The 23070-nt window shown below is 38.1% G+C and overlaps 7 protein-coding genes across 7 annotated transcripts; 5 read left to right on the top strand and 2 right to left on the bottom strand.

Moving 5' to 3' along the window:
* The first annotated feature begins 346 nt into the window (after positions 1–346).
* Positions 347–1291, top strand: LOC115631610 (tRNA-splicing endonuclease subunit Sen2). Its single transcript, XM_030528414.1, has 2 exons — positions 347–934; positions 996–1291. The coding sequence occupies exons 1-2, from the start codon at positions 508–510 to the stop codon at positions 1268–1270; spliced, it is 702 nt and encodes a 233-aa protein (XP_030384274.1). The 5' UTR covers positions 347–507; the 3' UTR covers positions 1271–1291.
* Positions 1227–1795, bottom strand: LOC115631611 (COX assembly mitochondrial protein homolog). The gene is made up of 2 exons (XM_030528415.1): positions 1656–1795; positions 1227–1593 (listed from the first exon to the last, which is right to left on the bottom strand). The coding sequence occupies exons 1-2, from the start codon at positions 1705–1707 to the stop codon at positions 1289–1291; spliced, it is 357 nt and encodes a 118-aa protein (XP_030384275.1). The 5' UTR covers positions 1708–1795; the 3' UTR covers positions 1227–1288.
* Positions 1796–1896: 101 nt separating this feature from the next.
* Positions 1897–2782, top strand: LOC115631141 (probable proteasome subunit beta type-2). The gene is made up of 3 exons (XM_030527811.1): positions 1897–2051; positions 2109–2334; positions 2391–2782. Exons 1-3 carry the CDS (start codon positions 1961–1963, stop codon positions 2677–2679), a joined length of 606 nt encoding a protein of 201 aa, XP_030383671.1. The 5' UTR covers positions 1897–1960; the 3' UTR covers positions 2680–2782.
* Positions 2783–2848: 66 nt separating this feature from the next.
* LOC115631140 (cytosolic Fe-S cluster assembly factor NUBP1 homolog) lies at positions 2849–4102 on the top strand. Its single transcript, XM_030527810.1, has 2 exons — positions 2849–2980; positions 3036–4102. Exon 2 carries the CDS (start codon positions 3100–3102, stop codon positions 4030–4032), a length of 933 nt encoding a protein of 310 aa, XP_030383670.1. The 5' UTR covers positions 2849–2980; positions 3036–3099; the 3' UTR covers positions 4033–4102.
* Positions 4103–5620: 1518 nt separating this feature from the next.
* Positions 5621–9484, top strand: LOC115631241. The gene is made up of 5 exons (XM_030527951.1): positions 5621–5750; positions 5796–5882; positions 7835–8567; positions 8624–9146; positions 9206–9484. Exons 1-5 carry the CDS (start codon positions 5621–5623, stop codon positions 9482–9484), a joined length of 1752 nt encoding a protein of 583 aa, XP_030383811.1.
* LOC115631651 (U6 snRNA-associated Sm-like protein LSm7) lies at positions 9470–10035 on the bottom strand. The gene is made up of 2 exons (XM_030528463.1): positions 9976–10035; positions 9470–9918 (listed from the first exon to the last, which is right to left on the bottom strand). Exons 1-2 carry the CDS (start codon positions 9988–9990, stop codon positions 9598–9600), a joined length of 336 nt encoding a protein of 111 aa, XP_030384323.1. The 5' UTR covers positions 9991–10035; the 3' UTR covers positions 9470–9597.
* A 327-nt stretch (positions 10036–10362) lies between these two features.
* LOC115631144 (BUB3-interacting and GLEBS motif-containing protein ZNF207) lies at positions 10363–18035 on the top strand. Its single transcript, XM_030527815.1, has 7 exons — positions 10363–10500; positions 10745–11052; positions 11127–11388; positions 11451–11877; positions 12709–12978; positions 16010–16145; positions 16213–18035. Exons 1-7 carry the CDS (start codon positions 10460–10462, stop codon positions 16344–16346), a joined length of 1578 nt encoding a protein of 525 aa, XP_030383675.1. The 5' UTR covers positions 10363–10459; the 3' UTR covers positions 16347–18035.
* Positions 18036–23070: the final 5035 nt, after the last annotated feature.

Genomic DNA, 23070 nt, shown 5'->3' with positions numbered 1-23070 from the left:
ATTTGTAAATGTTATAAATTGTGCTTGATTTGTATGTGTTTGGTATTGCGCCATCGTTTCCTTTTCTGTTTTTACAACTGCTTACTTTAATATAAAATTAAAGCAATCCAACGGTCAAAAGCCTAGCAAATACATTTTGGCAACAATTTCAACACATTACGTTTTCCCTCGTGAATTGCGAATATTATTAATCACACCAGTAAAATAAAACAATCTAACTACCGAGTGATTTTAACTACATTACACATTAAAATAAATTAACACATAAAAATAATTTAAAAAAAAATTAAAAATACTTAAAATGTTAGTATTTGTTGCATTACAATAAAATTTAAATTACTTTCAATATTAGTTTTGCATATATTTTCAAAGATTAAATACTAGTTTGTAATAGATAGAAAAAGAGGTAAATTTTAAATAAATATGCAAAAAAGAACCAAGACCTCGGAACAAGTTCAGCATTCTTTTAAAGTTTTGTTCAATTAAACTAACCAGTAGTGTTGAAAAATGCAATTCTCTCTCAAACGCAAACCAAACTTTCATGGTAAATTTAATTTCGAACCATTTCCAAAAAGGGATTTACGCTTCGAAGGCATCTACAACGGCATTACTGTTGAGGTGTCCGATCCAACGCAGATTAAGGCGCTTTATGAGAATGGCTGCTATGGCAAGGGTAGTAAGTCGCGTGGGGCACCGGATTCTGGAGATGCCGATGAAAAATTACTGCTTGGACTAGAGGAGGCAGCATTTTTAGCTTTTTATCTAGAATCGCTCATTATTAAGGATACGACGGGCCAGCAAATGAATTGGACTGACTATCTGCAAGTAGCGTTGCAGCTAAATGAACGTTTCATTGAACATCTTGCAGCTTATCTGTATTTAAAGTCCAAGAATTGGGTGATAAAAAGCGGCATCAAGTTTGGTGGGAATTTTCGTAAGTATACATAGTTTTAAGTTGTACACCAGAACTACTAATTGCAAGATCCGCCTCCCAGTTATTTACAAGCATAGTCCGTTATACTACCATGCTGCATTTCTGGTCATTATACAAACGCTAGTCGAAAGTGAGCTCTACATACCAAAAAACCTGCAAGGACTACAGCGCGTGGCCGAGACGTCAGACAAGGATGTGTTGCTACTCACAGTCTTCACCAGCAGTGGCTTAAATGCATTCTACGACATGCCAGCTTCTCTGGGAACCCTGACCATTAACGAGACTGTAGTACGACGGTTCAACTACACTGCATTTGTGCAAAGCAAACAAAAATAAACAATAATATAACTTAACCTACATTTTCTGGACACGATTTTTCTTGGGTATTCCAGTGCTTCGATAGTCTGCACGCTCCTGCAAATAAATAGCCTTGCACTCCTCCTTGAATGCCTCGTTCTGATACCAACGCGTCAGACAATCCCTGAGCGCTGAATTCTGTTTACGACAGGTGGCCACCATAAAAATGCTACTTGATTTGCAGCATTCTTCAAAATCGGCCACTTCTTGGGAACACAGCTCCGTTCGCGCTCGATCCCGCATAATCTTTGGTATTAGCACTTCACGCTCCACATTGCGCAACGAAGTATCGTTGGGATCGCCTAATTATTCAATAGTTGTGGTTATCTGGTAATGTAATGGTTTCTTAATTCTATGTACTTACCAAGGCCATGAGGATTCCTAGGATTGACTGTGGGCTGCTGGTCCAAGCTCATAATGTGTAAAAATCAAATAATTTCACAATTTCTGTTTATATAAATAAAGCCGGAGAATATTGTTTTGCCTTCTGCCATTGTGAATGGCAAAACACATGCTTGCACTGCCATTGAATGTCAGTGCGCAAAATATCGAATAAATCGATAGCTCCCACCACTAATCATTGGATTTGCTTGTCATTGCTCCGGCACAAACAACAGGAAAATTGGGATTTGTTTTAGTCTGAAAAGAAAAATATAAGACTTTTTCAAAATGGAAACTTTGCTGGGTATCAAGGGTCGTGATTTTGTCATGCTAGCTGCAGACACAACCCACGCCCGCTCAATTGTTGTTATGAAGCACGGTAAGTGTGCAATTTTATACAATGTGAATTTGCAATGTAATCTTCTGTAACTTGCAGATCAGAACAAGATCCATCAGGTCTCGGACAACCTAATGATTTCTACTATGGGCGAGTCAGGTGATACCGAGCAATTCACAGAGTTCATTTCGAAGAACATTGCCCTCTATAAAATGCGGAATGGCTATGATCTGAGCCCACGTTCGGCCGCACATTTTACGCGCAAGAATTTGGCCGAATATTTGCGAAGTCGTACTCCATACCAAGTGTTCATGTTTGTTGCTGGGTAAGTGGACTTGATAATCCCTTTATTGTGGCAAAAACTAATATGGTTTTATTCAGCTATGATGCGCAAGAGGGCCCCGAGTTGGTCTTTATTGACTATCTGGCCAATGCAAAGGCCTTGAATCATGGCGGTCATGGCTACGGAAGCATGTTCACAGCCAGTATTTTTGATCGCTACTGGCACCCGAACATTACCCAGGACGAGGCCTACGAAGTACTGAAGAAGTGCGTACAGGAAATACAGAAGCGTCTTATTGTTAATCTGAATAACTTTAATGTCATGGTTGTCGATCCGAATGGAGTGAAAAAATTGGACACTATTATGGCCAGCAGCTTGGCCGCTTAGTTAGATTTCTAACGCAGTAACAGCATTGTAAATGCCTTTTTTTAGTTTACATACATACATATAAATAAACCGGCTATCGCTTTCCCGGATTTTTGGTACGAAACTTTTGAAGAGAGTTGGCATTATTTCTTTTTGCAGATAGTTGGCAGGTCGTGGTTGACGGATTCGACTTTGTTATTCCCTATAGTTTTCATTCAGATAAGAATTGTAATGAAACTGAGAATCTACAAATAAAACTTACCTAACCAAAAAGTTGGAGAATTTAGATTATTATTTGTGTAAACGTACGCAATAATTGGGGGTATGTCCACTTGTTGCAAGTGGCTGTACATGATAATATACTCTTATTCTTACAGGGCATCAAAACAATTTCACAACACGTTCTTTTTGTGAAGACTCTAATTTAGTTCTATACGCACAATGCAAGCTCCTCCACCTGTTCATTGTCCTGGCTTGGAGAGCGAACAGGCCGGTCTAGTAAGCGCCTGTGCCGGGTGTCCCAATCAGAGCATCTGCAGTGATCCCAACAAAAAACTCGAAGACCCCGGCAAGGCACTGGTCGCTGCCGCTCTCAAGGATGTCAAACACAAGTTGCTTATACTTTCCGGCAAAGGAGGGGTGGGAAAGAGCACTGTGACCACTCTGCTGACGCGCTACTTGGCTCGCAGCTGTCCGGACAAAAACTTTGGCGTGCTGGACATTGATATTTGTGGGCCATCGCAGCCGCGCCTGCTTGGCGCTGTTGGCGAAAATGTGCATCAATCGGGCTCCGGTTGGTCACCTGTGGGCATCGATGATAATGTGTGCCTCATGTCCATTGGATTCCTGTTGGGATCTGTGGATGATGCCATCATTTGGCGTGGACCCAAGAAAAACGGCATGATACGCCAATTTCTAAGCGAAGTAGACTGGGGAACCTTGGATTTGTTGCTGCTCGACACGCCACCGGGCACTTCTGATGAGCACTTATCGGTGGTTTCCTATTTGCGGGATGACAATGCGCCGGATTCAGTGCGTGCCATTATAGTAACAACGCCCCAGGAGGTTGCACTGCTGGATGTGCGAAAGGAGATAAACTTTTGCAAGAAACAACGCATACCCATTGTTGGGGTTATCGAAAACATGAGCAGCTTTCGATGCGGGCATTGTGGCAACAGCTCGGAAATATTTCCGGCCAAGACGGGCGGCGCAGCTGCCATGTGCGCCGAAATGGAGGTGCCCCTCTTGGGCTCCTTGCCACTCGATCCCAATGTGGCGAAAGCCTGCGATGCTGGAGAGGATATCACAGCAATACGTAATCCCACAACAGAAGCGCTGGCTGACATCTGTGGCAAGATCGTGAGCAGCTTTTAGTTAAATAGTGTTTTTAAAACGTTTGTATAAGATGCGATAACTGTTTTCAATAAAACTAAGTATGTTATAATCCTATAGACTATTCGAGCATTTAAGATGCAAAGGCCAAATCGATTTTTGTTGGGTATGCCAGTGCTTCGATAGTCTGCACGCTCCTGCAAATAAATAGCCTTGCACTCCTCCTTGAATGCCTCGTTCTGATACCAACGCGTCAGACAATCCCTGAGACAACGGTACCAATTGGTTTTTCTTCTTCAAGCTATTCAGGCAGGTTCACAAAAATATAATGCTTAGTATATTATCTTTTTGCTAGAAGTTTTGCTTATGCTGTTGATGGAATCCAAATTAAATCGGTCGAATATATTCAACCACTTCTCCATTAAATTGTAATTTGTATATTATGTGTAAAGCCCCTATTTAATTACAGTGAGTACTTTAGATTTAAACAGAATGTATACATTTTATACAATTTTGTATATTTCAAATTTGAAGACTTAATTGGAAAAATTAAATACGTTTTTACAAATTCATTTTGGCCCATTTTTCATCTCTGCCTTTGGATTCTTTTAAAGTCCAGAATCAAATGTAAGAATTTGTGGTGAAAACCGGAAAGAAGACCTCTAATCTGGCCATAGAAATGGAGAACCGAGCTAGGTTAAGCTTCTGGAGAATTCCAAATAAATGAATTAATAATATTGAGTGAAGTTTCGGAACAAGCTGAGCTCAAAACAACCTGTCAATTTATTTTTAGTCCTTTAACCTAATTCTAAATATCTGCATTATTATCGTTCATAATCATTATAAGTGAGATGTTGAATATATATATATATATATTATATTATATTATGTATTTTAAAATTCCTTTTCAATTTCTTTCCGTTCAGCATTAAGTAAACTTCTTTTTGAACAACGGCAGATCCAGCTTCGTTTGTTTCTATAGCTCTCTCGATTTTTAAGAGATTTTCTTTGAGCAAAAATTAATCTGTCAGTACAATTTTGATCGATTTAATATTGTGGATTATCTCAAAAGACGAGATGATTTGCAATATCGTTTTACTAATAAGGCACCTGTTTACTTGGATTTTAAAAAAGGCAAAGTAATTGATTCTCAAATAGAGTAAAATGTAAATGGCATGGGTTCAAATGATAAGATCTGTCTTCCAAACGAATTTTATTGAACAAGAAAAGAATGGACCGATACACATACTACTTAGTATGTATCTGTTGAGAGTGTTTAAAATAAGTATAACTGCGAATCATTGTTGCAACTAAAAAGCGAGCCTTAAATAAATAGAGTAAGCTCTCCGCGACTTCTCGCTCAATTCGCTCACAGCGACAGCTCCCCCGAGCGCTTTCTCTGTCGTTTGTCGCGCCCAATAAATTGCTCGCTCAACTCCTCCAACCAATTCAGTTACGTTTTGTATTTCACTCGGTGTGGTTTAAAGCGCTACGACTCCGCAATACAAAGTTCGCCAGCAGCGACTCGTTTTCGTGCGGATCACCGGGTACTGGGTCTAAAAAAATTTTCCCGCAAACCAAAAACAAACATTTTCACACGCCAAACGGTCAAACGAAAACGTGCAGAAAAATGGTGGGCTGTTGGAAAAATGAAAATTTAAATATTCAAACTGGTTTCACAGTCAAGGTCGTCGCTGCTAGCGGTTTTTGCATTTCCGCCGCCACCGCTGCCGCACCACTCGCACAAATAAAGAAACGCCGCCATTTGTGCTGCTCGGGTTGGCCGTTATCAATGCGGTGGTTAGGCGCGATGCCCATTTCCGTGTGTGCTGTTGTTGGTGTTATGATTTTGATTATGTCGTCGATGTCGTCGGTGGATGCTACCCGCATTGGTAATTTCTCCGCCTAAGCTTTGGTGTGACATTTTTATGGCGGCTTTTAATTTAGTGTGTTTGTTATTGCCTCGTTTTTTGTTTTTTTTTTTGGCGAGTCGAAGCGGGCGCATGCGCATTGAGTGTGAAAGTTGTTTGTTTTGTGTAATACAATAAAAAAATAAATAAAATAAAATGGTCTATTATATAGTAGCCATGCGGCATCGGGCATAGTGTGCAATGAACCCAACAACCTGACAGTTGCTGAAATTTTCCTGACCCGCGCACTGATTGTGGGGATTTACTTTCTAAACTGAAGCAGTCTCTGCCCACTCACACAACCAACAACAAGAAACACACAAACGCACGCACGCAATCTTAAAACTCTTTTTTGTGGTATCTACAAGATAGCATCTCACATCTTGCATTTTACAGCGTCTTTGGCTTGCTCAATCGCATGAGTTACGATCTTGTAGTGCTGGCTACTGCCAATTCATGATGCAAACGCAATTGAGTTTTTGTTGGTGTTGTTGTTGTTGTTGTTGCTATTAATGTACTGTTGCTCAGTGGCTCAGAAAAGAGGGTGCCAATAAATTGTTAATCACATCATATCAATCTTCATTCATAAATGAGGAAAATAGATTAGCTGGTTAGAAAACGGATTGGCAGATTGACTTTTGAAACATCCTATTCGAAATTCTTTCATTCTTAACCAAAGCAATTGCTAACGTATATCTTAGAATCGAAATTTGTTACAGCTACCTGTAACTACTAGCTTCAAATAGATTGTTCATTGAAGCTCTAATATCATCTTTTTAAAATGTTGCGCTTATACTATAAGTCGAGTACGCATATTCTATAAAATATTTCAATTATTTTGTTCGAAATTCTTTCCTTCTTAATCAAAATAATTGCTAGCGGATCTCTTTGAATCGAAATTGTTTACTTAATAAATAAAGAAAAAATTACAGCTACCTGCTAGCTTTAAATTGATTGTTCTTTGAAGCTTTTGTATCGTAATTTTAAAATCTTGTGCTTATACATCGAATAGGCACATTCCATAAAACCTTTGAATTATTTTGTAGAAATACATTTTTTCAAATCTAGCAAAGACTTTTAGACAGTACCTGGTTGCAAAAGTGAGCCAAAATAGTTTGCACAAAGAAATATGTAGTTCCAAAACCAGTAAACCGTTTCCCATTTCAACAATTTTAATAGAACTACAGGATTATTGAACATTTTTGAAATATACTACTTACAAAGAAACAGTTACAACTACCTGCTAGCTTCAAATAGATTGTTCTATAGACATCATATATCATATTTTTAAAATCTTGCGCTTATGAGTCGAATGGGCATATTCCATAAAACATTTGAATTATTTTGTAGAAATATATTTATTCAAATCTAGCAAAGACAAAGATGATATAGTACCTGGTTGCAAAAGTAAGCCAAAATGGTTAACAGAAAGCAATAGTTCCAAAACCAGTAAACCGTTTCTCATTTCTACAGTTTTAATAGAGCTGCAGGATTTATTGAAAATTGTTGAAATATACTATTTGCTAAACCTGTACAAAAGTGTCCAAATTCAAACATGTTGGCCAACAGATTGTAAGTTCTAAGACTAAAAAACAAACACGAATTAAGTTATCCTTATAAATTCGTAGTTTCGAGGCTTTACATTGGATTGGTACCTTTCCAGAAATTCCATTTCCTGGTATAGTATAGTGTGGCCTTGTGGAAAACGAGCTCAGTGGCTCAAATGACAACGCCACTGTTACTCGGTTGGCGTGCACAGCAGCCAGTGGTGTGGCTGATTGCTGCAATCACATCCAAGTCACCAAGTTGTGGCTAATTTGGGCTTGACGTGTGCAGCTGTTTTTGTTTTTTGGGTCAACGTTTTAATTAGTTTTCCCAGTAATAATTACCACTGTTCGCTCTTTCACACTTTAATTTGATGCTCGTTTTTGCAGGCGGCGACAACAATAACAACAGCACATTGCCACATAGACGTGCCACACGCGCCACCGTCGAATGCATGCAAGATGCGCGATTCTATCGCAATCCGCATCGAGCAGTCCACAAGATATGGACAAACAATGAGTGTGCCAAGTATTTTCTCTGTCTCGATGGGGAAGTGTTCGAGTTCAAGTGCTCGGAGGGACTGCTCTTCGATGTGGTGCGCCAGATATGCGACTTCAAGGCGAATGTGGACAATTGTGATGTCAGTGCTGAGACGCCAGCACCAAAACCATTGCTGGAAATGGCCGATTGTGCTGATGAGACGCACTTTGGCTGTGCTGATGGCACCTGTCTGCCGCATGAATATTTCTGCGATGGCTCTGTAGATTGCCCCGATGGGTCCGACGAGGGTTGGTGTGATGTGGAACACGATCCGAACGCAGCTGGAGCTTGTGATACACGCAAATGTCAATTGCCACATTGTTTCTGCTCCAAGGATGGCACACAGATACCCGGAGGATTGGTGGCTCGGACAGTGCCACAAATGATACTCCTAACATTCGATGATGCTGTCAATCATGAGAATTGGGAGCTTTACTCGAAGGTCCTATTCACCCAAAATCGGCGCAATCCCAACGGCTGTCCGATCAAGGGCACCTTTTACGTCTCACACCCGTTCACGAACTATCAATATGTACAGAAACTGTGGAACGATGGGCATGAGATTGCCGTGCACTCCGTGACGTAAGTTTATGACTTGACTGCACCTTTCTGTTAATTCCTTCTTATTCCTCCGACAGTCATCGTGGTCCGGAGCTCTGGTGGTCTAAAAATGCCACTATTGAGGATTGGTTTGACGAAATGGTGGGTCAAGCCAACATCATTAACAAATTTGCCAGCGTTCGCATGGAGGAGATTCGTGGCATGCGTGTGCCTTTCTTGCGTGTGGGCTGGAATCGTCAGTTTCTGATGATGAAGGAGTTTGGCTTTGTTTACGATGCTTCTATGGTGGCACCACATTCCCATCCGCCACTGTGGCCCTATACTCTCGACTACAAGATGCCACACACCTGCACGGGTGTAAATCAGAATTGCCCCTCACGCAGCTATCCGGGCATTTGGGAGATGGTCATAAATCAATTGGAGGCCGGTGAGTACACATGTGGCATGGTGGATAGCTGTCCACCGCATTTGGATGGCGACGATATCTATCGCATGTTGACGCACAACTTCAAGCGACACTATCTGAGTAATCGCGCGCCCTTTGGGCTGTATTTTCACTCCACGTGGTTTAAGAAGATCGACTACTTGAATGCATTTTTGGTAAAGATGACACAGTTGATATGCCAGCCCTGCCTAAGCTAACTTCTAAATCATTGCAGAAATTCCTGGATGATCTGCAAAAGTTGCCGGATGTGTATTTTGTCACCAATCAACAGGCTATACAGTGGATGCGGCAGCCCACGCCCAGCAATCAGCTCCATCAATTTGAGTCGTGGCATTGCAAACCCAAGCAGCTTGACACGCACGAGCAGGTCTGCAACATACCCAATACCTGTAAAGTGAGGAGCCGTGTGTTGCAGGAGGATCGTTACTTCTACACATGCATGGAATGCCCGGCACAATATCCCTGGATACGCAACGAGTTTGGTCTGGACTGAATATTAGGTATATTTAAGATTTAATTTATGATATCTCCATTAATTTATACATGTATTGAAAACCGAGTTTATAAACAATTTGTAGTTTGTACAAAAACATGTTTTATCTTAACCTATTGCGTTATGAATGGATTTGCGATGCTCTCGACACCGTCTTGTGGACAAATAAGAACTAACGCAGTTCCGCGGCACACCACGAGTCCCAGGCTGCGGGTAGAGTCCTCCGCTAGCTTGTAGGGCTCATCCGCGTCGCGTAGATACTCTACAGTGCTGTCCAGGACGAGATTCAGCAGTGCATCATATCCTTTCAATATGCCGGAAGCTTCTCGGCCACCGGCAAACTTCACGCGAATTTGTTTTTCTAGATATTTGGACAAATCCAAAATGGATTCCTTGCGACGTTTTTCCTTACCGTCATTGTTGCCACCACCTGTCTAAGGAGCACACCGAAGTTGTAAATAAGTGACAAATTTAAATATAAACAAACGCACCTTTTTATCTGCCATTATTGAGCCGAATTTATTTTACGTCTGCTTCTTAGCGGTAAGTACTGCCAACTTTATAAAAGGCAACATATGTGCTAGCTGCTTGCTACGGTACTCGTGTTCGTCGACAAAATAAGAGCTGTGTGCGTATTAGTCACGAGTTGAGAACTGGCCGAATTTGTATGCCATTTTGTAGCAAAGCGCGATTTTGTTTACTATTGGTTAAAGAACTTGTATTTCATAAACATTTATTAGACTTTATATTTCGGCGACCGCATGCATTTTTGTGACGATGTTTTTAGCAATTAACGATCACGCACTTTGGCAACCACTAATACAAATATCGATAGATCGTTTCACCTCTGGCAGCCACTCCATTTTGTCTTCTAGCACACGCAGAAAAAATCATAATTTCAGCAGAAGTAGTGAATTATATTGGTTTAGCACGCTCGTTTTGTTGTAAATTAGTGTTCAAAACAAATTCGAGGCAATGGGTCGTAAAAAGAAGAAGGCCTCTAAACCTTGGTGCTGGTATCCTTTTCAAACAAATCAAAAGAAAAAATTTTCAGCTACCCAATGCTGCGTCGCCTTGTTGAGGCTCAGACGATGTAGAAAAAATTTTTGTATCTACACGTACACACACGCACGCACACCATTACATTTACATAATGCCGCGTTGTTATTGCCGCTTCTTTTACCGTTTTGGGGTGACGGTGACCCAATTTGCGGCGTCTTGTGTGTTTTCCTTAACCCTGCTCGATTTTCAATAATTTAGGTACTGCAATCGTGAATTCGACGATGAAAAAATTCTGGTGCAGCATCAAAAGGCCAAGCACTTCAAGTGCCATATTTGTCACAAAAAGCTTTACACAGGACCGGGCTTATCTATACATTGCATGCAGGTACACAAGGAGACGGTGGACAAGGTGCCCAACTCGCTGCCGAATCGCTCAAACATCGAAATTGAAATCTTTGGAATGGATGGAATACCAGCGGAGGATTTGCGTGACCACGAACGCCAAAAGAATGGCGGCAAATCCGATTCGGATGACGATGAGCCTGTGGCCAAGAAGAAAGTTGAATGTGAGTAGCATGGAAGATGCAGACCATAGTGAGAGCTTCAATCAATTTGATTTGGTTTATGAATGTATGCTTAGTTTCCATGTCTGTACCGCCGCCAATGATGATGCCACCGAATATGATGCCACCTCACATGTTGGGCCAGTATGGCATGGGCATGATGCAACATATGCCGCCATTGCCTCCGTATCCGGTGCCTATGATGCCGCACATGATGCCGCCGCGTCCAATGTTTCCGGCAGCTATGGCAACTACCTCAGCGGCCGCAGCGGCGGCAGCTGCGCATCATCATCATGCCGCCGCAATGGCGCAACAAAAGCCCACATTTCCGGCTTATAGGTAAGGCAATCTATTCAACCCCGACATAATCCTTTTACTTACTTCTGTCTTTTGTATTATAGCAACGCCACCATAAGTGCTCCACCTACCACCAACAATGCAAATGCTGGAGTCGCTGCGGCGTCAAACGCTGCACCGGCTGCCGCCCCTGAACCGCATAATCAGGCTCGTCCGCCCGCAACGAATACGACTGGGAATGCTCCGCCCGCTACCGCAGCTGTCAGCACAAAGATAATGCATCCGGCTGAGGATATTAGTCTGGAGGAGTTGCGCGCCCGTAAGCCTAAATATCAGGCACGTTTGGCAGCTGCCGCAGTGGCCGCTGCAACGCCTAAAAGCCACAGCCCTCAAATTGGAAACAATAATGGAGGCAGTGCCGCATCCTCAATGCCCGCCACACCTCCGCCAATGTCCTTGCCTGGCATCTCGCCAACGGGCAGCGCCGCAAACGCGATCGCAGTGAGCACAGCCATCTCTAAGGCACAGGAAGTGAGTTCTTATCATAGTTATAGAAAACATAGTCAATATAAATGAGTTTGAGCCGAGACGCGCGCACAGAGAGACGGACGCCAAATAGCCACGCCGCCCGCACTTGTACAAAACAAAAGACAACAACAACAGCAACAATAAACAGTAAAAACACACACAAAAACATACATAACTGCGATGACGGCGTTGTGAGTTTTGCGTTTGTTTCGCATTTAAGAATTCCATTTTTTGCAACGTAAAGGACGGAAATAATTTATAGTTTTGTTTTTCTATAACAAATATTTTGTGTTAGATATCAATTCAATAATATTATTAAATATTCAAAATTTATATTTTAATGATTGTTTTTGCAATTTTCAAAATGCGTTTTATTAACGTTAAAGAACTACAAGACAAGACGTGAACATGAATACACACTCACCAACACAAATCGTACATAAATTTTAGCATATAATATGATATATGTCTGTATAATTTTTTAATTAAAAAACCAATTAATGGCAACAAAAACGGCGGTTTTCAATTTAAACAAATAAATCATTTGATTGAAATACAGAAAAAATATTGAAAAAAATTATAAGAACATAAGGAATTCTTGAATCCAATGGCAACAAGTTTCATCCTCATTGCTTGGCATCAGATGTTTGTCAGACCTGAAAGAGAATCTGATCGACAGCGGTTTCTCGGTTGTTTCTGTCTTAAGGGTGCACCGCATCTTGAATGGCAAATACATAACTCATGGCCCGAACCCAAAGAACTCGTCTAACTCGTCCCAAACAAAATTTGCTATTGCTAACGAAACACAACAACTATCCACATTTTCAATTACAGACTGCTGCCATGGTGGCCGTGGCCCAAGCTCAGGCTCAAGCCCAGGCTCACGCTCAGCACGTGCAGGCGGCTCAGGCTGTTGCCCATGCGGTTGCTGCTCAGCAACAGCACCAGCAGCAACAACAACAACAACAGCAGCATCACCAGCAACAGGCCAAGCATCTGGAGGATTTCAATCGAGCTGTGATGCTGCAACGTTTGCAGGCTGCGCGTCAGCCAAACAATCCAGGGGCGGCTGCAGCGGCCGCCGCTGCTGCGGCTGTGGGCATGGTAAGTCTCTCAATTGCTTTGTGTGGTGCACAACAACAAGAACATCTCTCAACTTGACTAAAAAAAAACGAGAATCCTTAAATGCTCAACTATTTTATTTAACGTGACAACTATTACTCCGTGCCCTGCATTTTGAGTTTTTGGTCAAACTTATTAGGCTCCCAATACGTTGCCCAATATTATCAAGACCGTATGGTTTCAATGTTTATATAATTCATGCATAGGGACGATCAATACTCACAGTTCATCAAAATCACCTTTTAGAAATATTTTACGGAATTACTTTGAAGTTTTCGAACTTCCATTTGAGGGACGATCATTTAAAGGCATTTTTTTTTTTTTGTATTCACAATTTTCTTTTAATACTACATCATTTGTTTGCTTTAACTGCTATATCTTGTGGCGCTATTCCAAATATTCTAATTTCCTCTCCAAATTCTGCAGCAAAACTTACATTTGTATAAGCTGCCTGTCCAATTTCTTTGACGGGGCCAAGCGGTTCCAAGCGCTTTCAACCAACAACCAATTTTAACCCATTTTCCACAGAACAAAATCTAACAATTATCCCGCATTCTTAACACTATATATATCTAACCAAAAAACAAAAAAAAAAACTCCACATACTTAGACTTAAATAATAATAATTTAAAAAAAAAACTACAAAAAAAAACCAAAAATTTCTTAACCTAATGTGCTTGTAACAATTAAAGTTACCGTTACAATTGCAGTACAGAAGTTGAGTTGATAAACAGAGTTGCAGTTGTTGCAGGGCCTCCAACAAAACAGTCTGCACAGTTACAGTATGTATTTTTTTGTACAGTTTTCGTAAGCCTAATAATGAACAAAACAAAATGAAAGAAACCAAAAATGCAAAATACTGCAAAAGAGCTACAGCCAGATAAGTAAATATCAAAACTTCATAATAATAATAATAATATACTCGTACGTACATACATACTATGCAAGTATTAGTAGTCTAAGCAAGTACATACTACCTTTCTCTACCCCCCAAATACCACAAATACCATACCATACCATACCCATACACCCCACCTATCACACTCTGAAAGAAAGTTCTAGTACGTAATGCCTTGCAAAAAGTACATTTTATGTAATTTTGAGAGTTATGCAAGCCATGTAAGTACATTTCAATAATTTTTCTATTAAAATTAATTTGAATTTGTCGTAATGGTTGCTGCGTTGGTTGGTTAATTGATTGATTGATTCGTGATTGATTGATTGGTTGATTGATTACTTCATATACACACAAAACTTTACACTACCACATCGATATTGATATCTGTTAACTCTTTAAAACAAGCTACAACTACAACAACAACGTACTACAATTATAAATTATCTAAATGTTTTATCTGTAAATTGTACTACGTATACTCTATACATACATATATACCATTTTACTTTTTCTGTTTAGTAAAACGCGCAATGAGCAGGTTTTAGTGTGACTATCATACATACTTAAGTTTCATTCACATCACTATTTAAAAACATAAATATTTATAGCTTTTCTTGTATTACATTTATTAATCATTTTGATTTGCTCCCAAGTCCATAACAATACTAACATTTTTATGAAAAAGGTGTGATTTATTTGGGGAGCACTGATAAAACAAGGTTAGAAAAGGCTACCAAAAGCTGCATATTAAATGAATTGCAACCAGAATTATTGAAATATCAAAAAATTACACTTAAAATTTGCAGTTATTTTAAAACTATTTTCGTTTTATGTTTAATTTTAATGTTTTATTTGGAGTCTCTGTTACTCATTTTTGTTGGAATCATTTGGATTTTGCATCTTAATATAACGGAATATCTTTTATCTTGTCTTTGTAAGTCTTTCAGAAATTAACTTTGGCAAGAAAGCTAGATTTCGCATCTTAATATAACGGAATATCTATTATCTTCTCTTTGAAAGTCTTGAAGAACTTAACTTTGGCAAGAATGTTAGATTATCAATCTCTATCAATAACTTATAAAAATTCTTAAATGCTATGTTCTATTCATCCTCTTTCTTGGATTAAAAAGAAATTTTAAACATAATTTCCTTTGATTTGTCAGTGCTTGCTACGCCTACGGTATCCAAAACTAACACATTTCCATACCCATTTAACTTTTGTTTACTGCCTTTTTGCTACTTGAGCTCCCACTTCTTTGCACCAATGTGTCTACGCTATTCACCCATATACATACACACTGTCTCACACTCATTACTGATTTATAATCTTCATACTCACAATTCATTGTGGCCAATAGTTAAGTATAAGTATACATTTATTATTAAAACTCACTCGAAAGAATTGGAACTTCAACTCAACTCAACTCGCGTTGCTTCTGGTTAGTAAAAATTTCAATTTTACTATTAATTTTATTAAGTAACAATAAAAAAGAACTACCTATCATAATTTTCATTTGATTTAAGTTGCTTTTAATGCATAGAGCGCAATCTTAAAAAAAATCTAATACTTTTTACAAATGTCTTGAGCATTTGTGAGTGGGCGCGTTTGTGGGGAGGAGTTCATCGTCTCCCCGCTGCCGTCAGTTCAGTTTCCGAATTGTAAGTACGTTTCTTTTTAATAAACAACCTTATTTTCTATATATGCAAATACTTTTTTTTTCGATAACTTAAAATGTTTTATCTTTAAACAAACAAAAAAAAATTAATGCAAGAGTACCTAAAGAGAATTGTCACTTCTGTGTTGACTCTCTCTTTCTATACTATATATCTCATACATTGTAATGCGATGCAAAAAATGTTTGACAACAACAAATGAAACTTTCATCACAACAAGAACACCTATTATTCATTTAAAGAATAAGAATACGCAAAACAAACTTATTAATATTCTTAATACAAGCAAGAAAAACCAAAAACCAAAACCAATAATTATTAACAAATTAGCTAATTTTGTGTAAAATGGCTTCGAAATACACACGAGTGCCACTAAAACGATTAATTCCCGACTTTCTTCCATGCTCTTCTATATTTTCTCTATCCAACGCCCACGATCAGATGCCACTGCCCGGTCATTTGCAACTGATGCAGCCGATGTTAAGACCCGCTGTCGCCATTGGACCACATGGTGCACTCATTGGAGGCAATATGCTGCGTGCAGCAGGTGCCCCAGGGTTGCCCGGCATGCCAGCAGGTGAGTGCATAAATGATTACTGTTTTCTCGAGGAATCATTTACTATATTATGGCACTTTTTTCGCAGGTATCTTGACACCAATGCAAGCCATCGGATTACCTGCCTTACACGGTACCATGCCCATGCCGGGCATGGGTGTTATGTTGCCTGGACACCCGAACATGCAAATGATGCAGATGATGCAGACACGCTTTAGATGATGTATGCCCGGGCCGCCGTTGTTGCCGGCGCCACCGCAAGGAGCACAACATCGGCCAGTGTCGATACAAAGGCCTGCATTGTTGCCACTGCATCAGCAGCAACCACCACCTGGCCAACTGCAGCCGCTGCCGCAACCACAATTGGTGGGCCTGCCACTGCCGCTGCTGTTCCATGAGTGAGATGCTGGCGTTGCTGTTGTCTATGAACTTCATACATAAATACGTCGTCTACTAACTACTAGATGTGCAAAAAGCAATCACAACTACAAGCAAGTTTTTCAAAACTTACCAACTACGAAAAGCAACATTCTTTTTAAGTGTATAACAGTTTTGCAAGACACAAACAGACACACACATATTCATACATCATATATCACGTCATGTTGCTCTCTCACAAACTGATATGTTGCCCACTAACCATTTTACTAATCGAAGGGCCGTTACTTTATTAATTAGTGGCACTTCGTATGCCTAGTATAACAGTTTAAATTCATCCTATATATAACACACTATGCTTTGGCAACGTCAATCACATATGATGTACACGTACGTAAAAGCTATAATTCGTTAAAGATATTTATTTCTGTGCATTCATTGATTTAAAGCTTAACTATTTTCTTTTCAATTTTCTTTACTCTTGATCCATTATAAAACTCGACTAACAAATTGTTGCTCTGTATTTTCCTGCTACTGCAAAACTCTATAAAAATACAATTGTTATAACAGCTAATAGACCCCTGACACTCTCCCGCTCTCTCTCTCTCTCTCTCTCTATCTGTACACATACGCTCATTTTATATACTCATGAGCTCCGCGCTCTCTCATCAGATACGTTGAAGCGCTTTCTTTGCTGACACACACACCATACACAAAGTTCTGTAGCAAAATAGATCTCTTTCTTACTATCTCTCTGACACTGTAATATAATGAAAAAAAAATATGCAAATTACTTTTAACAATTAATCTACATATTGTTGTTTTTTACATTCTTTTTTTTTAGTTTCATTTAGTGCTGTGCGGTTAGCGCTTTCAGGCTCACACAATATAGTCCAACCTGCCCATGTTTATATACAGATACATACATACATATATACTCTCCATTTACCATGTCTTCTCTCAAACAAACGACAAACTGTACGCTCTCTGGGTATGTTAAACAAAACGATTTTTTTCCCGTATTCCTTTTGAAATGTTGTACAAAACGTTCTCTTATACGTTTTATTTGTGCATATTTTTCAGTAATTATTTTCATAAACATACATATATTGTCAAAGCAAGTTATGTATGTGCCATGCCAAATGTACAACTGTACTACTGTTATACTGTTTTACAATATAAACATGAATGTTATATATTTATTATTTGGTTAACTCTACGTACATTTGTCCAACGTTTGCGTTTGTGCTCATGTTTCTACATACATAGTATCTGAACTACCCGAACTCCCAAGATAAAAATGCGTCGTCTTTTACTTTGTTATACTCGTTCGTTTGTGGATGATAAAAGTAAGTTAAAGAATTATTCACTCTTTTTCAATGTATCGTTTTCTTTTTGTGTTCGGTCATCGCTCTGTCTGTGCACAGCTGCAACCAGGTATCTACAATATTTTCTTTATATATATATTATGTATATTTAAATACTATTTTGTCTTGGTTATGGTATGGTACTAAAAAAAAAAAAAAAAAAAACAACAACATAAAAATAATAAAAGAAAGCTGCGCGCTGGGTACGCCTTTTTAGAAGCTATTCGTAGAAAGTTTCGAGAATTACTCTACTATAGTTACAGTTTAAATTCACCCTACTCCTTTGCATACATGTTAGCAATTATTAGAGTAGAGTTCCATAATTAGCTAAACTATCTATAGTTACTTTTGTTAAACAATTAGCATTGTTATACTGCGTTCACTGTAGCGTTCTTCCATTAGTTGACAAACAAAACAAAAATAAAACGAAAAAACCTAGCTTCCTAAACCACTTGAATAGTTAACAAACATGCTATAAATAATACTATTCCTTAGGCTCAGCAATTTAGTGACCCCGTGGCATTTGATATTACTAGATCGTTAGCTAGTGTTAGTTGCAAGTCACTTGTTTTATTTATTCACTAGCTTAATTGGGCATAGTCTATCAAAATCCTTAAAGCAACAAAACACATGCTTTTAGCAGCTTGAATTCGTACACTTCCAATAAAGTTCAGTCTGCACAGTTCAGTTCCACATATAGTAATACCTAATGTCGTAGTGAAGTCTAGGCTAGTCAATTTTTTTTTCACCGACTAACTTCTCCGTCTACTGCTCAGCACACTTAACCAAAATCCCCAATCATACACTAACCATACATGAACATCTAAATTGTATGTAGCTTTATATAAATACATATAACCACAACATAATGAAAGCCCATACATATATCTATTATCTATGTATATGCGTAAATATCGTAATCATATTGTGTAAATTAAGCAATGACAAGTGAAAAACTGTCGGGTTGCAACAAAAAAAAAAAAAAAAAGAAAATAGAGGAGAATCGTTTGCCCGATGGTTTAGCGCAAAATTGATGTTGGACTTTTGGGTCTGGCAAATTCGCCGTACTGCATCACGCGTGTCACGGTGCTGGAATGGCGTGCTTCAGATGAAAGTACCTCAATGCAAAACAGACAAGTTGTGAAATTTGGTGGCTAATAATTACACACACATATACTTACAAATCACTTACATAAATAAATAATACAGAGTTGTTCCCATTTCTGTACCTTTTTCAAAAGTAAATCAACAGACAAATCACGAACTTTTTCTACAATTTTGTTTTTTTGTTTTTTGTGATGAGTTCACAAACGGTTATAAGAAATATTAGGCTAGGTCTATAGAAAGCGGGCCGAAAAGCATAGAAATCAAATAATTGTACCAGCTACTTAAATTCTTTCTACATTCAACATAGATACATTGAGTTTTAAATAAATAGGGTTACAGATGGAACTAATATTTCCATTGAAAAGTGTTGTTAAAGACCGAACTTAACTCATTTCGTTCTATTCTCAATAGAAACGGCATTCGGAACAGACCTGATGAGTTTTAAAACTTGTACGGTTGTCTATGTGTATTAGGATATGATATTACGAATTAATTTTAGTTTCCAAAAAACTTCGGAACGTCTACTTTTTGCCTGAAGCTGATATATTATCAATTTCGCTTACAAATGTAATCGTTATTAAAAAATGTTGACAATCAAAAGACTTATTCATGTTTATCATTGCAGAAATGGGAATAGGCCTGTAGTTATATTTTCCGAAACTAATTGTAGTGCAACAAAAAAAGAACATTTCCTTAACTGTAAATACTTATTTATATTGATGGCGCCTTTTGAAATCTGCGCTTCGTTTCAATGTAGTTGGTTTCCTTTATCATCTACCTTTATATCCTTCTATTTATTTTTTGTTTGGTTTGTTTTGGCAACACTGATCGTAGTCTCTCTCCCCTCTCTTTCTCTATTTTGCTGGTGGTGGTCATTATGCATTATTTTTTTGTGTTTATGATTGTAAAAAGTACCTATACATATGTATATGCATAAATTGCACGCGTTGTTAAAGTAAAGTAAAAAAAAAAAAACAAGAACAACCATGTTTTGTCCAACAATTTTGGGCGTTAGGTGTTTTCGAATTGTATGCCAATATTACTTATAATAGCCACCAAATGTCTGTTTTTGCGCTGGGCGACCGCAAGTAGCTGGAAAAATGTGACAAACTGTATGCTATAGCAACCGATATACACAGAACTTAACACACACAAAAACATACAAAACCTAACACACACAGACATACACAAACACACACATACACCCAACACACATGTAAACGTTTGCACAACCAGTCGAAAGCGTGTCACATTAATTTTGCTGAGCGAAAAGTTCCCTGCGTCAATATGTCCATATACTATATATACTATAATGTATATTTCAGTCAATCACAATCTATATATTGCATGTCATATGCAGTTAAAAGAACAAGAGAAATACATTTTGAAAAACGCAGGCGATATGCCATCACAGTTGAATGTCGAATTAAAGACACAACTGTTGGACTTTTCGGTCCTTGTCATGCATTCGTATATAATTCTTGAAAATTTAACTTTACTTCAAATCAATAAACTGCACAGCCTGCGGTCCAGCCTGCAGGCGCCTGCGACGCCCGCAATCAATCCAACTATCAATCAACCAAATTGTCCTACAACAGATCCAGGCGCGCTGCGAACAAACAATGTTGCTAGTTTTTAAGCCAATTCTAATGTTTGTTTAACCATAAATTTGTTCCAGTTCGATTTATATCTACTTTGTATACCATGCTTTAAAAATAGTTGCAGCGTTTATTATTTACATATTTAATTGTTTCCTTTGACGCACAAAATGTAGTCATTATTATTATTATTTTTTAAATTTACCAAAGAAGTTTCCTTTTGTGCGCATATTTATTTATAACAATTATAATAACAAAACTCATTGAATTAAATGATTTTTCCTTTTATAGAAGCTGCTGCTTTATTAAGTTTGATTTGCATTTACAAACGAATTAATTAATTGAATATTTGGAGTCTACCGATATATATTTCTAATTACATTTTCCTCGTCATTGCAAAGACTTTGGCAATTTTTCCTAATCGAAATTTGATAAAGATCTTAATACATAAATTACTTAACTAATTGCTAATGCGTATAGTGCAAATGACTAAATCAAAATAAGTATGTAAACATTTTTATTGTTGACAAGTAAATTAATCAAAGACAAAAAAAAAACTTAGCGTTTATACAGAAGAAATGTTTCTATTCGAAAAGAAAAAACAAACAATAACAATAAACACAAGAACAACAACAAACAACATTTTATGTAAACAATTGTTTGATAATTATTTTTTCCTTGAATGATAAAGCAAATCAATAATATTTCTAGTTTAATGTTTTGATTGTTCGCTCTTCTTTTTTAAATTAATTTATTGAATTTAGTAAAAATAAATAAAATCAATTTATATATGAAAATACTGGGTTTTTTATTTTTGTACTGAAGGCCATACGACTCATCACTAATGAGTCAAACAAATGGGATGCTGAAAACTTTGTAAAACATCTCCAGCACTCTTACCTTCGATGACGCATGGGCGCGTCCCAAGTCTCATCATACGCTCAGAAGTATGTAAATGATTGAGTTCAAATATACTTGTATTCTATGCGCTCTGTGCACAGTGGGAAAAACAACTTATGTTGAGTGTAAATTGATGGTTGAGTATAGTTTATTTGACTTTACATAAATTCCTGCACCCTTTTTATAATTCTAATAAACAATATAGCAGGCTAGATAATGAGCTTGTGAACCTGACATCCGTTAAATGTTATTATCGATTATGGAAGCAGCTGACTGCTGAAAATGATCGGCTATCGAAATATGAACATTATGCTGCACCGAAGAGGAAGAAAAAAAGTTGGACCGGAAATCTGTATTTAATTTACTTTACTACCTACAAATTAGTGAGCGGTTTAAAAACAGGAACTTGAACTTTTATGCATATTTGGGAGCATGAAATATGCGAATTGAAAAGTAAAATGTAATCAATCTACAATACATACATATATCGGGTTTAATTATGGGTTGGAAAGAAAATTGTTTCTTTGGAATAATTCAGGAGTTCAGCGGACAACGGACTTACATATATTTAGGCAAAGCAATATTGAATATCATATTACCACTCTGACGACTTACAGCGTCATTTTACTTTAAATGTCTAAAACACGAGCCCATCGTGCTTAGGACAAACAATCAAGTGGTTACAATATATATTTATATATACATACATACACCTAATTCTGTTTTTACACGGTAGATTGGTTCCAGAAAAAGTCGTGTAAGAAAAGACATTTATCATATCTTATTTTAAATCGTGCTAAATGGAATAATTTTTTTTTTTAATTTTCAAACCGTGTTAATCAAAACAAGTAAAAAAGCTAAAGTCGGGTGTCCCGACTTTGAAATACTCTGTACATATGTTTACAATAATTATAGAAAATAAAAAAAATTAAGAAAATAAAAAAAAAAATTTGATCGATTTTACCTCTCTCGGTATTCGAACTCACGTAAAGGGTGTATAATTGCACATTTACATAGCAATTGCGTCTGTGTGAGTGTATGTATGCCTATGCGCATCAATTCGTGTCTGTGTAAGCATTTTCGCAGTCAACCAAACAGCAACATCAACAACAGCCGCGGGCAGCGCTTGAGCAGCGCTTGAGCAGCGCTGCAGCAGCGCTGCATCAGCAAATATATTTATGGCTATAACTTCTTGTTAAATCGGTCTATCATAATGAAATTTGGCATACGGACACATAATAACTAACTGGGGGTATTTCCAAAATTTTAGTTCGAAATTCCAAGAATTACGGGAGTTACGATTTGCGGGGTAGAGGGGGGAGGGAGGGGAATTCCAAAATATACATTTTCTACGTATTCACATAAGGCATCTGGGACTAAAATTTGGTGTTCCTAGATCTTATAGTCTCCGAGATATAGGCGATTATACGAATGGAAAATCGGGAAAACCCCCATAGGGGGGAAGTGGGGGGGAAAATCAAAAAAATAAAACAAACTCGTATAGAATACACACATAACGCATCTTCGTGCAAAATTTGGTGTCTCTATCTCTTATAGTCTCTGAGATCCAGGTGTTCATACGGACGGACAGACGGA

Source organism: Scaptodrosophila lebanonensis, unplaced genomic scaffold (assembly GCF_003285725.1).
Source record: "Scaptodrosophila lebanonensis strain 11010-0011.00,11010-0021.00 unplaced genomic scaffold, SlebRS2 tig00001412-arrow-pilon, whole genome shotgun sequence".
NCBI classification, from domain to species: domain Eukaryota; kingdom Metazoa; phylum Arthropoda; class Insecta; order Diptera; family Drosophilidae; genus Scaptodrosophila; species Scaptodrosophila lebanonensis.
This window is presented reverse-complemented; position numbering and strand designations above follow the sequence as displayed.

Excerpts from the sequence above, each read along its gene's own strand:
- LOC115631610 (XM_030528414.1), top strand. The coding sequence starts at position 508 with ATGCAATTCTCTCTCAAACGCAAACCAAACTTTCATGGTAAATTTAAT. Across the intron at positions 935-995 it reads CAAGTTTGGTGGGAATTTTC|TTATTTACAAGCATAGTCCG; the intron begins GTAAGTATACAT and ends TCCGCCTCCCAG.
- LOC115631611 (XM_030528415.1), bottom strand. The coding sequence starts at position 1,707 with ATGAGCTTGGACCAGCAGCCCACAGTCAATCCTAGGAATCCTCATGGC. Across the intron at positions 1,594-1,655 it reads TAGGAATCCTCATGGCCTTG|GCGATCCCAACGATACTTCG; the intron begins GTAAGTACATAG and ends TTGAATAATTAG.
- LOC115631141 (XM_030527811.1), top strand. The coding sequence starts at position 1,961 with ATGGAAACTTTGCTGGGTATCAAGGGTCGTGATTTTGTCATGCTAGCT. Across the intron at positions 2,052-2,108 it reads AATTGTTGTTATGAAGCACG|ATCAGAACAAGATCCATCAG; the intron begins GTAAGTGTGCAA and ends TGTAACTTGCAG. Across the intron at positions 2,335-2,390 it reads GTGTTCATGTTTGTTGCTGG|CTATGATGCGCAAGAGGGCC; the intron begins GTAAGTGGACTT and ends GGTTTTATTCAG.
- LOC115631140 (XM_030527810.1), top strand. The coding sequence starts at position 3,100 with ATGCAAGCTCCTCCACCTGTTCATTGTCCTGGCTTGGAGAGCGAACAG.
- LOC115631241 (XM_030527951.1), top strand. The coding sequence starts at position 5,621 with ATGGTGGGCTGTTGGAAAAATGAAAATTTAAATATTCAAACTGGTTTC. Across the intron at positions 5,883-7,834 it reads GGTGGATGCTACCCGCATTG|GCGGCGACAACAATAACAAC; the intron begins GTAATTTCTCCG and ends TCGTTTTTGCAG. Across the intron at positions 8,568-8,623 it reads ATTGCCGTGCACTCCGTGAC|TCATCGTGGTCCGGAGCTCT; the intron begins GTAAGTTTATGA and ends TTCCTCCGACAG.
- LOC115631144 (XM_030527815.1), top strand. The coding sequence starts at position 10,460 with ATGGGTCGTAAAAAGAAGAAGGCCTCTAAACCTTGGTGCTG. Across the intron at positions 10,501-10,744 it reads GCCTCTAAACCTTGGTGCTG|GTACTGCAATCGTGAATTCG; the intron begins GTATCCTTTTCA and ends TCAATAATTTAG. Across the intron at positions 12,979-16,009 it reads CTGCTGCGGCTGTGGGCATG|ATGCCACTGCCCGGTCATTT; the intron begins GTAAGTCTCTCA and ends GCCCACGATCAG.